Source organism: Euphorbia lathyris, chromosome 3 (assembly GCF_963576675.1).
Source record: "Euphorbia lathyris chromosome 3, ddEupLath1.1, whole genome shotgun sequence".
Classification (NCBI taxonomy): domain Eukaryota; kingdom Viridiplantae; phylum Streptophyta; class Magnoliopsida; order Malpighiales; family Euphorbiaceae; genus Euphorbia; species Euphorbia lathyris.
In genome coordinates this window covers 52386928-52402542 of record NC_088912.1, presented here as the reverse complement: position 1 = coordinate 52402542, position 15615 = coordinate 52386928, and the positions used below count along the sequence as shown (strand labels likewise).

At 33.1% G+C, this 15615-nt stretch overlaps 2 protein-coding genes across 4 annotated transcripts; one reads left to right on the top strand and one right to left on the bottom strand.

Annotated features, from left to right (window-relative positions):
* Positions 1–245: 245 nt before the first annotated feature.
* On the top strand, positions 246–1492 carry LOC136221880 (large ribosomal RNA subunit accumulation protein YCED homolog 2, chloroplastic). 2 transcript variants are annotated; one of them, XM_066009354.1, is made up of 6 exons: positions 253–599; positions 667–756; positions 835–924; positions 995–1075; positions 1150–1195; positions 1270–1492. In XM_066009354.1, exons 1-6 carry the CDS (start codon positions 312–314, stop codon positions 1353–1355), a joined length of 681 nt encoding a protein of 226 aa, XP_065865426.1. In that variant the 5' UTR covers positions 253–311; the 3' UTR covers positions 1356–1492. The 2 variants fall into 2 exon arrangements, with proteins under 2 accessions (XP_065865425.1, XP_065865426.1); XM_066009353.1 differs by having other exon boundaries at positions 246–599; positions 667–924.
* A 798-nt stretch (positions 1493–2290) lies between these two features.
* LOC136223032 (protein NUCLEOLAR COMPLEX ASSOCIATED 4) lies at positions 2291–10139 on the bottom strand. 2 transcript variants are annotated; one of them, XM_066010814.1, is made up of 14 exons: positions 9673–10139; positions 9436–9528; positions 9270–9343; positions 8899–8960; positions 8769–8820; positions 8285–8385; positions 6971–7113; positions 6036–6094; positions 5784–5958; positions 5112–5285; positions 4709–4838; positions 3832–3889; positions 3643–3748; positions 2291–2750 (listed from the first exon to the last, which is right to left on the bottom strand). In XM_066010814.1, exons 1-14 carry the CDS (start codon positions 10102–10104, stop codon positions 2556–2558), a joined length of 1854 nt encoding a protein of 617 aa, XP_065866886.1. In that variant the 5' UTR covers positions 10105–10139; the 3' UTR covers positions 2291–2555. The 2 variants fall into 2 exon arrangements, with proteins under 2 accessions (XP_065866886.1, XP_065866887.1); XM_066010815.1 differs by having other exon boundaries at positions 6971–7110; positions 9673–10138.
* Between the last annotated feature and the right edge of the window lie 5476 nt (positions 10140–15615).

The window sequence follows — 15615 nt, the reverse complement described above, 5'->3', positions numbered from 1 at the left end:
TAATCCCGGATTAGGTTGTTTGGCTGTTTTTGTTTGCCTTTTTCTTTCCTTTTCCTACCAAAAAAAATAAATATACAATAATGTTTGTAAATTTATAGATATTAATTTATAAAAAAATCTACTATTATTTATTCTCATAAAATTTATATTCTTATTTTGTGTGCACGTTATTTTAGTAAATATTAAGCTATTGGTGGTATTAATGAGTTGGAAAGAAAACCAATAAAATTAAAAAAAAGGAAAATATATATGGCAGTGAATGAATTAAGAATGGATATGAAGATAAGGTAGGTGTATTGTATAGAGAAAGAATGATAGGCAGTATCAGTAGAAGCATTCCCATTTCTTCACCATCAAACCATTACCATTACCGCAGTGTTGTTGTTTCCAGAAAAAAAGATGTGCAATTGCCCAAAACAAGAAGCAGAAGTCCCAGACGTCGTTTGGTTACAATATCCACAGGAGATGGGAAATGGCAGGGAAATTGGACTTGTCAATTTCTAATTTCCCTTGAAGATCTTCATTTGCAAGATTTGATAGAGGATCATCATCAACAACACAAAGATGCTCAAGTTTCTGTTACCCTCACTGTTCAAAAGGTTCTTTTCTTTTCTTTTATTTGTGTTTCGAGAATGAGAATGATATTAATTTAATGGATTAGCATAGCATGCGAGTTTTGGTTTCTCAGTGGATGGAAGGATCCTCACCTCCTTCATCAGAAATTGTACCAACTGTTTTTCTCCATATTGCAGAGAGGTATTCATGGATTTAATATTTATTAACTTTAAATTTCAGTTGGTATTTGTTCTCATTTTGTATGTTATGTTATCTCAGATTGATTCCAAATTTAATGTGTGGGTTCTAATGTCTAATGAAGACAATGATCAACTCCACTTACCAGAAATTGGAGGAGATGATCCATCAGTAAGTCTCTTCTTCTTATTAATTTTGGATTATTTCCTAAACCAACTAATTTTTATAATTGTGGGTGCAGGTTATCTATGTGAAGCCTGGATGTGAAGCTAATCTTGATTCTTTAATACAAGACACTCTCAGGCTTACTGTTTCTGTCCAAGTAAATAAATTTCTATTTTCTTTTTATATATATATACAAGTATGATGATGATATTTCGCTTGATTTTTGGTTAGGATTTCTGCTCAGAGGCTTGTGAGAAATCCCAGCCCACCTTCCAATGTAAGATACCATTTTGGTGACAATTTCAATTCGTATTTGATTGATTATATTCAATTCAATTGTATTTTGGGCAGTTATTGGCAGACAAAGCACAGCTTCCATTGACAAGAGGTGGTCTAGACTGTTGGACTTTAAGAAAACAAATCAACTTCCTCAATGATGTTATGGAATGAATCACAATATAACATTCATACAAATATGCCTCTGTTCCCAGATATACTTATTGCTCTTCACATTATGTAAATCCCTAGTGGACAATGCACAAAAATTCCAAATTACAAGAGTTTGTTATCATAACTTAATTCCAAGTGTTAATCTTAACTTTTAAAAAATAGTTCAACTTTGACCCATGCTTAAAAGCTGTTGCTCAATTTTACACTTGGAATGAAAAATCTAGTTCAATTCAATGTAATCCATTTATGTGCAGATGCCAATGAAAATTAGTAACAAAGGACATAATTCAAATAATCCCAATTCCATATGATCATTATGTTATACTTCTTAAAGTTGGAGGCATAGTTATTAAAGGCGCGCCTCGGCTAAGGCTCCAGCCTTAGCGCCTCTGGAGCCCAAAGGCAGGCGCGGTCAGTCAGGCGCGCGCCTTAGTGCGCCTTAAGCCAGGCGCAAGGCGCACGCCTTGGCACGCCTCAGCTACCTTAGGGTATTTTAGGATCGAGGGTACTTAGAGTTTTGAGAGTATTTTAGGGTTAGGGTATTTTAAGTTCAGAAAAAAAAAAAAAACACATGGATAGACAAAGATCAACAGTTTTTACTTCACATATCGTAACAGTTAACTCATGCCTTAGTAATTAACTAGAACTTATGCATTTTATGGTTTTATTGTTGTTATTTGACTATTTGTGACTAGTATTATGAATTTATGATATTTTTTTGTGTGCGCCTCGAGTCGCTCGGGCGCGCGCCTTAAGTTGCGCCTTGCACCAAGGCTCAGGACCCCCCTTGCGCCTTAGTGCGCCTTGCGCCTTTAATAACTATGGTTGGAGGACTTTTTCTATACAATTCCTAATACATTTTTATTTTAAGCTTTAGTTTTATTCAGATGAATAATTCAGATATTTTGGCGAGATAAATTACTAAAGCACGCCGAAAAGGGAGAAAATAAAAATGAAAAGTCTCTGAGCTTCCCAAGCATTCCATACTACTATACTAACATTTCTAGACCTTACAGAATGATATATAACCCAAATACAGCACCAAAATTTGCTCATTTATATAGAGCACCAACTGTAGCAGGACCTGGAATGGAATGCTGCTGCTGAAAAAATAATTCTGAATAAAGCTAACTCATCGTTCCAAAAAAGAAAAAAAAATCATATCCTCTTTCTAGAATCAACCAACTTCAAGAGCACTCTATGCGCTGTCGTTTTGCATGATTACTTTCATCTTCTAAGTTGTTAGAGATCCCATTCACAAAATCCATTTCTTGGTCATCTTTGTACTCGAATGTCCAACCACTGAAATCAGACTCCGAAAACAAACATGTGGGAATTGCTTTATAGAATGCTAATGGGACTTGTTTTACTCTTCGTCGAAGCTGCAATTTATAAATAAAGCAAAGTCTGTTTAACTTTCAATAAAAAAAAAAAAAGGACAGCCCAGTGCACTACGCGTCCCCGCTAAGCGAGGGTCCGGGGACGGATCCCACCAGAAGGATGTACTGGGGGCAAGCCTTCCCCTGCCAATATTTTGGCAAGAGGCCGCTCCTAAGACTCGAACCCGTGATCTCTCGGTCACACGACAACAACGTTTACCGTTGTCTGTTTAACTTTCAATAGAGGGCGGCCCGGTCGCATTACGCGTCCCCGCTGAGCGAGGGTCCGGGGAGGGGTCCCACCACAAGGGTGTATTGGGGGCAAGCCTTCCCTTGCCAATTTAATTGGCAAGAGGCCGCTCCTAAGACTCGAACCCGTGACCTCTGGTCACACGGCAACAACGTTTTACCGTTGCGCCAAGGCTCGCCCTCGTCTGTTTAACTTTCAATAATAAAGAAAAATCAATTACTCCAAAATCTGCACATTGCAGATTCAAGAACAAGAAGCCCTATCCTAAATTTTTTGGCATGCATCAGATTTTCCTTTGACACGTAGATGCACACTCCATACAGCCATGATATATCCCATCGCAAAATTACTGCTATTGGCTTGTAACTATTTTATTCCCGGAGCATACTATAGTACCATCTGATTAGGTCATGCAAATAAAATAACTGACCCCTCATAAATATCTTCAGACAATTTTGATTTCAAGATTTTGTACATCAACAATAATTCACCAAAATGAGCTAAAAATCAGTGGCACAGATTCTTTATATATATATATATGTGTGTGTGTGATTTCAGGATGGCATAATCCTGCATGTTTCAGATTCACTTATATAATGAACTATTAAATATTTTTTCAGCAAATAAGAGAATTTATAATATTACCTCCTCTCCGAATATTGTTGCATATGAACTAGAACAAAAATCATTGATGTTGACTTCAGTGGTTTTGTTTCTAACTGTCAAGTCATTCTCTAGCGATAGAACAAATCTAAATTGTGGATGAAGTAAAATATCAGGAGACAAGTAAAAGTGTGATACTTGGTTTTAACTGATTACTAATGAAATAATCACCTTGAAACAGGTGGGCAGTAGTGATGACGAAGGATGTCAATTTCCCATAAAGAACTTCCTGTTTCAAGATAATTGTTAGTGCACAAAATGCAAAATAATTTCTCACTCACCATTTGAGAATAGAGCAGTTTCTGAAGAAATTAAGTGCGACAAAAAACGGGATATAATGCTATGCTGAAGGAGAAGCCATTAGTCAACTCAAATAATAGGTCCAGAATACAATTACACTACAAAGTTAACTAAAATAACAGGTTAAGAATACATATAACTGAATTAACTCAAATAATAGGTCCAGAATACAATTACATAAGTAGATATAAAATGTCCTGAGAGTATCAACTTGTTTGTTCTAGAAGACCCAGAAGGAGATGTGGCCCTCAATGTAATCAGATCAGTGTCTATTATGTCAATCTTTGTGGAGAGTTGTTATGATAAGTCAAGAAGCATAAGTTTCACAGTTACTTTTCAATTTATATACCTACTCTACTGTATATGTGCCAAAGAAAAAAGAAAAGAAACCAGGAAGAAAAAACCAAGGAGAAGAATAGATAACATCATATATCCATAATTAAGAAAAAATGTGGAATGCAATTCTAGTTTAAACCCCCTTCCTGTGAATGAATTAACAGCAGAAGTCTATCAGGCTGAGCATTCGAATTTTTAATTCGTTGCTGAAAAATTTGCCTTATGAAGGCATTACTGACAAGATATCACTGTTTCCTACCAAGCAAACCAAATGAAATGAGAATATTGCTTGCACAGAAAACTCTCACATCTTAAGTCTTATTATATTGGGTTGCTTTAGGACTGTCAACCAAAAATGAGTTCCCTCTGGCACAAATAACTATATCTTAATTAACACGAAAACAGTACTTACTTAATGCACCAGACTTTACAGGGTTGCTTTCGCCATTGTTAAAGTGATCAATGCCAGGTCTGTTGGCAGAATTATTTGCATTGACAGCATTCTCCCCTTTGGGAGCTGCATTATCTGTTGCACTATCTTCCTGAAAAGAATAACCCAATATAATATGTTATCCAGGTTTGTCATGCATAGAAAAAAAAAGTCATAGATGGATGAAAACATTGAGATTTGAGATGCATTTATTTTGGTGGAAATGCATTACTTAAGCATCGACCAGTGGAAAAAAAGAATATTGGGACAGAACACTTCCATCTCCAAAATACAGCAGACTTACATACAGCCAGTGCATTTAAAAAACATAACAGACAGGATTATTTAACATTCTATTCAAAGTACAGTAAGACTGTATTGTTACCCGATGAACCAAACAATTGATTGATGGGTGCCTCCTAAGAAGATTGTGAATTAATGCAATAATAACCACTGCTCCTGAAGGAGGGACTGAAAGTGCTAGTCTGCTCAATTTCTTAGCAAATGCAGCAGCCAAATATGCTGGGAGAAGAGGTGACTTCAGACAGGAATCAAGAAGCTGCATCAAGAAAATTACATCAGTGGTGATATTTTTAAAATTACCAATTTTTAGCATGCACAGGTTTCATTTTGAATTAATTTTTTATTTAGGTTACTTGCCTTTGTTCACAAAACTAACTTACATCAGCACCGTGAAGAAGCTTATCTCCACTATCCAATTTTTTTCTGATTTGAACATCTATATATCTATAGATTCCAATAACAATCACTTCCACATCACTTAGATCAAAATTAACTTCAAATAATGGATTACACATACATGCATTATTAGAAGTACAAGTTAATGGATAAACCCTATATATTATTATCACCTATTCATACATGTTTGGATAAGCAAAGTTCGTGAATTCACAGGATCTAGTATCATGCTCAGTACACATTCTTTACACTTTTTATTTAAGGCTTTTTGTTTGATTGTACCATGGTTCACCAAACAAATTCTCATTCATTATTTCAAACACAATCTAAGAGATTCAGATCTATGTTCGAATAATACCTGGAAAAATTTTGCCCTGTGTTTTGCCATAAAGATGGAAGGTAACAAGAGAGCATACAATTTCTCATAAAAGTTGGGATACTCCAAGCCATGCTGAGTCATGAGAATGAAGAGACTGCTAAGGGCCATTGCACTGACCACACCACCAATATCATATGATCTTGTTAAGAAGTCACTGCAGGTTGTCAGATATTTATTAAAATTCATCATACAAATGGACAACATATTCTTAAGGATAAGTAAGCAGTATACCATAACATTAGAGGATTAGAGATAAAAGGAATGACAGCCTGATGGAGAGTAACTAGAACCTGAGCATAAAATTATAGGTGAGCAGAGAGGAGGAAAAAAAAAACGAAAATATGCATAGCAAGGAAAAAAATTTCAAATAAAATACAGGCAATGGCAAATAAACAAAAAACTGAAACAATCATAAAGAAGAAAGGCTAATATCCCATAGTGATCCTTGATTGCTAAAGCGCATGATTTCTCTATTTAGAAATTAGGGTAGCCCCCACCTTTTTACGTAACACACTGTTTAGTCCCCCTATTTTAGAAAACACATTATAAGGTCCCTATCTTTTGTCAATATTAACCCTTTGGTCCTTTTGTCTATATTTTTCAAGACTGCCATAGTACGATACAAAATGACCCTGTTACTCTGTTATTTTCTGTCTGTCTGTTTATGCCAAATATAATCTTTAAAAAAAAATAGACAGAAGGACCAAAGGGTTAATATTGACAAAAGATAGGGACCTTATAATGTGTTTTTCAAAATAGGGGGACTAAACAGTGTGTTAGGTAAAAAGGAGGGGACTAATAAATTATTTACCCTAGAAATTATATAGCATAATGTTGCAGAAATTTAGTGGCCAAAGCAGAAACAAGCTGCCAAGTGCAGTAAGCTGAAACTGGGTTAAGTCACAGAATCCCATGTTTTTAACTAGAATCCATTCTAAATACCATAACATCAAACTTTGGGGCATCATATGCCTCTGAATGAGTTTCTTGGCATATACAAATTAAACAACTGAAACAATTAGATCATAGGATTTCTTCAGTCTGAAGCCTGTGTGTGCAACCCAACTGACCCTTGCTCGAGCCCTCAACAGTGCAATCCAAAAGAAAGAAAATACCTTCAGCATTTACAAATATATTCAAATGTAAATGCAAGAATCAAGGCCTACCTCTTTGTACACATCAACTGGGAGTGATAACCTCAGAAAAGATATCCATGCCTTAGTGAATTTTAATTTCATCTTTTTGCTGATATTTGCAGTAGATAAACCCTGAATTGATCCAGACTCCCCTTTTTCTGATGTGAAACCTTCTAGGAATAGAAGCTATCAGTATATCAAACTTAAAGTTGTAACTACCAAAGTAGCTAGTTATTAAAGGAGCACTTGATCAAGTAAAAGGCTTAATAGATTTTCAGTCCCCCTCAACTTGTCCAAAAATGTTCACTAACCCCCCTGAAATTTAAAAACAACCTATTAACTCCCTAAACTTGCTGGCAGAACAAGGATTTGGACCGGAAAGTGAGAATCACACGCTTCCTGATCTGTTGATTATACAACCATAACAAAAAAACGGAAACATGTTTTTTTAATATTTATTAGAAGTCCAATAGTTATAGTTTTACTTCTCCTTCTCATATTTTCAGTTTCTTTTCTACTTTCACCATCACTGACACCTCCTCCATCTCTACCACCGCTTCAATTTCCGGCTCCTTCGCCACCTTCAATTTAGTCATACAAGCCGCAATATTCTAAAAATGCCTCTTTCTTAAATTGTTTCTTGCTTTATAATATAGAAACATAAAACTGAAAGAAATGGGTTAATAGAGACACAGTTTAGATCGTTAATAGAGGAAATAAGAAAAAAGGGTTTATTGATGAGATATATTCCTATTGAGGTTGTGTAAGAAAAGGTGAGAACTGAAAAATGTGGAAGATGGAGGTGGGGATGTTGGCAAAGAGGCACTGGATTTGGTTTGTCTAAAGAAAATGGACATGGTTCAGGATAGAAAGGAGGAGATGAAGAGTATGAGTGGGAGGGTATTTTTATTATTTTTACCGAGATATTGTTGTCAATTCGCACATCCTGCCATGCAGGATCTAGGGGGTTAGTCGTTCATTTTAAGCAAGTGTAGAGGGTTAATCGGCCGTTTTCAAAGTTCAAGGGTCAGTAGACTTTTTCGAACAAGTTAAAGGGGCTACATATGTATTAAGTTAAGTCCAAGTAAAACAATGTCCTCAGTGGATGTGGCTCCCAACATAGCATACATTGGACATGATCATCTACTATATGCAATAGTAGTCTCTCTGCTTTCTGCATAGAAGCTACTTGTATGAATTGAAATTATAATTCGTTGATCACAAAAAGAACCCTACAATACAACCAGATAGTATCTCCATGTTCCTTAGGTTGCATCGCATGTGAGCTCACAAATCCAAGTTCTAAGGCAACTGAAAAACGTTAATATGAAGACTAGAAGGTACCTAAGGCACTCCAGAGCTCAGACTCTGAATTATCCTTTGGTTCTTCTAGTGGGGGAACATGTGATATAATATAATGTATCTTGCGAATAGACAGATCCATGCTGCAAGAAGAACAACACAAGTTCAATCTTTAGCTAATCACACATTATTACTGAAAAATAAGATGGAGAGAGAGAGATGGACTTCATAAAAACCACAACACCACATGTCAATTAGTTTAAGTTATTAACTGCTTAAAAACAGATGCAACATTAGCTGCACCTCTCCTGCATTCCATTTATATGATGAAGAAAAAGGGGAAGGGCAACAAAATGAGAGAAAGTTCTGAAAACATATAAGAAAAGGGCAGAAAAAAAACTGTTGCTGAATTTACTTATCAATACCTAAAGCACTAATAGTTGCTAAATTTATGGAGAACTTATCCTTATTAAGAGACAAAAGAAAAACAAATATTCCCTTTAAAAAATGCATACACCATACTAACCTTGCTCTTGAATGGCTCTCATCATCTCCATCTGCACTCCTAGTATCACCATCTAGAACCAACAAACAAATAAACAAAAAAGAAGATTCGATAATCCACACAACAAAATTGGTTGAAAGAGAAGCAATACCAGGGTTCTCTCTTTCCTCCAAAGTTTTAGCGAGTCTTTCAAGGCTAGTGTAGGTAAAATAACTGAACCAAGCACAAAACAACAATTCCTCAGTAAAAGAAGTGATATTGCCCACTAATTCATTAAAGCCACAAAAAAATAAAAAGTAAAAGAAAAGCACCCAAAAATTAAAGAACTTGATATCAAAACAAAATGTCTCTAACAAAATTCAGAAGCATAAGTTAGCATTCGTCCCAAACTAAAAGAAGATCATTGGCAGTTGAAGGTAAATCTTGAGAAACAAAGCAAAAAAACCATTTGGTCCAAAAATAAATCCAGGAGAAGAGAGCTTAAGGAATAGGAAAATGAAACTTCAGTGGCCTTCAACATACCGGATATCAATGTACTTGAAATACTTGGATGCAAGTAGCTCTAATGTAAAATCAACAGGTGCTGCGGAATGAACCTGCGAGTTAAAAGGGCTTAGAAACAGCTAATCGAGTGCATAAAGCATATTTGATTCACCACTGTTATTATTGTATAAACAATAAAACTTACAATATTGTGAAGTATTTTGTGATATATGGACGAATTGAATCCTCCTCCATTGCTGAGCTTCACGAATTCCATAAGGGAGTCGAGCACAAATTCCTATTAAAAAAACAATCATCAGAATATGGAAACCTAATATTTTCAAATTCGGAAAAGCAATCAACTACAAACTAAAAATAATAATAATAATAATGAAAAAATTGTTGTTCATTAAGAAACCAAAACCTAGATAAAGAAACTCACTCTCAAAGCCTCCTCCGCTTGGGTAGAAAAAAGAAGATTGATAAGCAAAGTGACGAACTCATCAAACTTGGAGCGAAGCCAAGTTCTAAAAATAGCTTCAGCATCATCATCGTTATCGTTATCCTTGGTGATTTTTCTCTTCTTGTTAAAAGAAGAAGAAGAAGGGAGGGAGGGGAGAAGCGGAATGAAGAAGGAGTGAAGAGAGAGGAGGGATTCTAGAACATACTGAGGTGGGAAATCAGGGGAAACGAAATTGAGAAGGAGAGGAAGGTTGTTGATATGCGTTCTTGAAGAAAGCAGCTGTTGGCCTAAGGTTTTAACCTCCTTGAGCGATTTTGATTTTGATTTTGATTTGGTTTTCGAAATTTTGCAGGGAGCCATTGCTGAGTGTCGGAAACCAACCAGGGTTTCAGAGAGGGTTTTGTGATACATGAACAAATATGAGCAGCTAAGTTATTTTAAGGCCGCAATATTTGATTGCCCCTTACCATCAACTTATATAAAATTTTATATATTCAGTTAAACTCATAAATTTACGGAAAATGTAATTATTTGATCACTCCGTTACAAAAAGATTAGGATGCCTTCTATGTTACTTTATTTTGGTATATTTTCATCATTGAATGATGGAGTATAAAATTAATTCAATGGTGAAAATACACAAAGTAAAGCTTACTTTATAAAAAATAAAATAAACATAGCATTTATCAAATATTAGTTAAATACGAAAAATGTATTCCACTCAGCTTAAAATATCATTATATAATTGAAAAATAGATTAAAAATAAAGTTATTACTTACTCAACTATAAAACTTATCTTCTTTAATATTAGAACCTCATATCTCGATCTTGGTCGTTTTACTTTTTTTAAGACGTATGCAATACACCTTTCGCATTTAATTTTTTTTTGCAATCGAGTGATCAATTGATTACATTTTACGCAAATTCATGGACTAACTGAATATTTTATACAAGTTGATGGGATTATCAGAATACTTTAAAAGTTTAGAGAGCCAATCAAATTTTTTTAAACAAGTTGAGGAAACAAATGATGTATTAAACCTTTTAAAAGGATGAAACATATAACAGTTAAAAATATTGGTTTGTAAACTACATATTATAATCTCATCATGTATCATCTAACTTTTTGTTTCTTAAGCCAAGTGATCTGGTCAAGTAGTAGGAGCTCCTCCATCCTAAACCAAAAGTGTCTATTGACAAAAAAAAAAAAAAAAAGATAACTTTTTTTAAATGTAGCATCTAACTTATTTTAACTAAGAAACACTATTAAATTATCAATCAATTGGTATATCCTTTCGGGAAAAAATCAATTGTTTTAATTAGTATAATATGTTTACAAATATTTATTCTAAGGTATTATTTAAGAAAAACTATTCTCAGGGAGTTGAGAATAAGAGATAGATTTTCTTGATAATAATATACTTTAAATATTCATAGTCTTGAGAATTAATAAATGAACATTATTAATTCATAGATCATCACCTTTAGTCATCTTCATATGGAAGTAGTGAATCTCATATTATTTGACATGAGATATTCGGATGAATATGTGGGTAATCATAGAGATGAGTGGACTAAACTGTGGTGTTAAATCACAGTAACATGGAGCTTTTTAACTTGTCAAATATTTATCATTTAGGGGGTAAATTACATATGTGGTGTACAACCTTTACCCCAAATCACACTTTGGTGTACAACCAAAATTTTGTCACACTAAACCGTACGAACTTCAGGTGACCTCCCACTAAAGTGTACAGCCGGTTTTTATGACCGGTCAACGCTGGTCAACTATGCCACATAAGCATTTTTCATTGTAGAATTAAAAGAAGTGGGACCCACTTTTTATGGAATGACTAATATAGCCTCATTCCTTATAAAATTACTAAAATACTTTCATCTTCTTCATTCAACCCCTCTCTCCCATTTCTCTCTCTAGATCTTCTCTCTCACTCCTCTCTCTACATCTCTCTCTCACTCCTCTCTCTATCAAACTCAATTGATACAAATAGTGATACTTCAAATTCCTCAGGTAAATATCCTTATCCTCCATCATTTTTTGACAAAGAAGTATCCATCTACTTGTTTTAAACACAATGAACTTATACCCATTACAGAAAATATTAATTCATAAATTTTTCTTCATAATTTTGGAAATTATGGCAGCATTATGTAGTTTATATGGGAAGTTCATCAAAGGAAGCCATAGTTTCAGAATCAGCTGATTTAGAATTACTATCTTCCATAATTGGTTGGTGGGACAAAACAAAAGCCCAATTTCAAGTTAGCATCTTTTTACAACTGGAAATAGCTTGACTTAGGCATAGAGAGATTCTATTGTTAATAACTCCAAACTCGAAAATTAGAAATTGTATTGTTAATAGCGGATTTAGCCAATTCACTTAGGATAGGATAGGAGGTCTCTGAATGAGTTTTAAAATTCATGATTTCATAAATTTACAGTGTTAGTACGAGTCGGAATATCACAAACACAAACTTGGTTTAGCCGATCGAGTTACTTGGGGATAAATGACCTGTTTATTATTCCAAACATTAAAATAGAAATAGAAATGTTTAGTTATCCCAATAAGACAAGAGGGATGAGATTATTTGTATTGCAAGTAGAATTTCTGGTAATTTTAGTTAAATATTAATATGAAAAAATATATATACAGCTAATAATAAGATGGGGTTGTGAATGTGATGTGTAGTATTTGATTTTTCAATGAAAAGCATCCAAAGAGCAGTGAGAGAGAAGATGTAGAGAGAGAAATTGTAGAGAGATGAGTGAGAGAGAAGATCTAGAGAAAAATGGGAGAGAGTGATTGAAGAAAGAAGATGAGGGTGTTTTAGTAATTTTATAAGGAATGAGGCTATATTAGTTATTCCATAAAAAGTGGGTCCCACTTCTCTTAATTCTACAATGAAAAATACTTATGTGTCATAGTTGACCAGCATTGACCGGTCATAAAAACCTGTTGTACACTTGAGTGGGAGATCACCTGAAGTTCGTACGGTTTAGTGTGACAAAATTTTGGTTGTACACCAAAGTGTGATTTGGGGTAAAGGTTGTACACCACATATATAATTTACCCATCATTTAGGTCATAATAGTACATATAGTCCTTCGACTTGAGGTGACTATGTTTCCCTTTTATAGGAGATTAAGGGTTATTACTGCTTTGCACCATATTACCCACATATGGTATCCGACATGTGATGACCTTATTTTGTTATGTGTGTGGCAAGAGATCAGCTGAGATTAGGATTTCATTATCCTGCAAGAACATGGATAAACAGGGATAAGATCTTACGACTTCTAATATTCTTTGACACAGTAAATTTTGACCAGGTATAAGAGATTTTAGAGAAAGTCTTATCTACTCAAAGAATCAGTATTGAGGGTGAAATCCTATCATCTTAACAATTAGGATTTTGACAAACTGTGATCCTAGTTAAGATCAAAGTTTTGTAATGAAAATGTTATAATTGTGGTTCATTTATTATAGACCGTGAGTTTATTCATTTTTAGTTGGGTGTTATATAATAATTCTAGACGTTAACTTTGATCATTAAAAAACTAACTTATTGTGAAGTAGAAAGTCATACACTATAGATGTCTGACGCTTTAAAATATAGATAGTTTGTTAATTAATTGAATTGGGAATTTAATTAAATAATAAATTATTGATTATTAGACTAAATTTGCTATGTGCACTAGCATGTTTCGAAATATAATCTAAACAACTTTTGATAATTTGGGTCAAATTATAAATTAAGAAACCAAATTATAATACTTATAATTAGGTGTGACTTAATTGTAAATGATTGTTCTTGATGGATTTAAAATGATGGCATATTCCATATGCATAATCAAGTGTTGATTATTATAATTAAGAGGTGTTTTATACTAAGAGTATCTCCAACTTAAGAGGTGTTTTATACTAAGAGTATCTCCAACTGCCTTTTAAGTTGGTTCTTAAATTTGAGAAGAGAGAATAAAAAATCAGCTCCAACAGCCTCTTAGTGACTCCTCAAATCACTAAAAACCTCACCATCATCTCTATTAATAGAGAGTATACACCTCTTAGTGCCTCTTAATTTATTTTTTATTAATAATTTATTATTGAGGAGTCTATCTCCTCACACTATTAGTAAATATAACAAAAATTACTAATTTTAATGATAAAATAATAAATCAGGAGTAAATATAAGGATTATTGTTGGAGATAAAATGTATCCATCACTCTTACATCACTAAGGTGCCGTTTAGTTTGCGGAATAGAATGGAATGGAATAGAATTGTTGTTCCAAATGAATAGAATAGCAAGAAATGAAATAGAAATTCTTTAGGAATAACTATTCATATGTTTGGTTGGTGAAATAAGATTGAATGGAATAGATAAATTGTTTATTCAAAATACAATATTACCTTCAAATGTAATTTTCTATTTCTTTTAAAATTTTAATTATTATTAAAAATTGTTCAAATATTTAATATATATTATTTTAAAAATATATAAGAAAAATAGAAAAATGCGAAACACGGAAAAAAAACACGAATAATAGAAAAATGAAAAAATTGCAAAAACAAGAAAAAAGAGAGGTGGAAAACAGTAAACACAAAATGTAAAAGCACAAAACAAAAAAAAATGAAATAAAAGTGGAAAATGGTGAAAACGCGAAAACATATAAACTTGTTAAAACACAAAAATTAAAACACGCAAAACATGCAAAAACACACAAAAAAAATGCAAACGATAAAACACAAAAAATGTAGAGACGTGGAAAGCTATGAAAACGCAAAAATAGGAAAAAAAATATAGAAAAAACCTATGAAAACAAGAAAATGCAAAAAAAAAAAAACGCAACATAAAAAACGTGAAATGGAAAACACGAAAATGTAAAAAACATGAAAACCTAGAAAAATATGAAAAACACACAAAAACGTGAAAATTTGTTAAAAACACTAAAACGTGAACAAAAAAGTGCGGAAATTCGAAAATCATGAAAATCACGAAAAGTAAAAAAATATTAAAAACATGAAAAATATGGAAAAACACAAAAATATGAAAAAAGCGAAAAATATAAAAAAACGAAAAAGTGAAAAAACGTTAAAACATGAAAAATGCGTTTATAACGTTTTTTTCATATTTTCATGTTTTTTTTTACATTTTTTTTTACGTTTTTTTCGTGTTTTTCAAGTTTTCTTGTTTTCCATATTTGTTCACATTTTCGTGCTTTGTCACGTTTTCGTGTTATGTCAAGTTTTGGTGTTATCACGTTATTGTGTTTTTTTTTTTGCATTTTTTCATTTTAGTTTTTCCCTTTTTCGCGTTTTTGTTTTTTTTTTTTGCATTTTCGTTCTTTTCGCGTTTTTTTTTGTATTTTTTGCTGTTTGTTACTTTTTCGTGTTATTCACGTTTTTCGTGTTTTGTCACGTTTTCGTGTTTATTCACGTTATTGCATTTTTTTTGCATTTTTTTGTTTTTTTGTTTTTTCGCTTTTTCACGTTTTAGTTTTTTTTTTTCCTTTTTTCGCATTTTCGTTTTTTTTCGCGTTTTTGTATTTTTTGCATTTTGTTACTTTTTGTGTTATTCACGTTTGTTTTATGTTTTTCATATTTTTTCACGTTTTCATGTTTTTTTTATGTTTTCGTATTTTGTTTGCGTTTTCGCATTTTCATGTTATCAAGTTTTTCACGTTTTTGTGTTTTAGCATTTCTCGTGTTTTTCGTATTGTTCACGTTTTTTGTATATTTCATACTGTCACTTTTTCGCATTATTCATGTTTTGTGTTTTTTCGTGTGTTTATTTTTTTGCTTTTTCTTCTTTTTTCATGTTTTCGCGTTTTTTTTTATTTTCTTGTGTTTGTAACGTTTTCACGTTTTTCGTGTTTCATATTTTTATATTTTTTAACGTTTT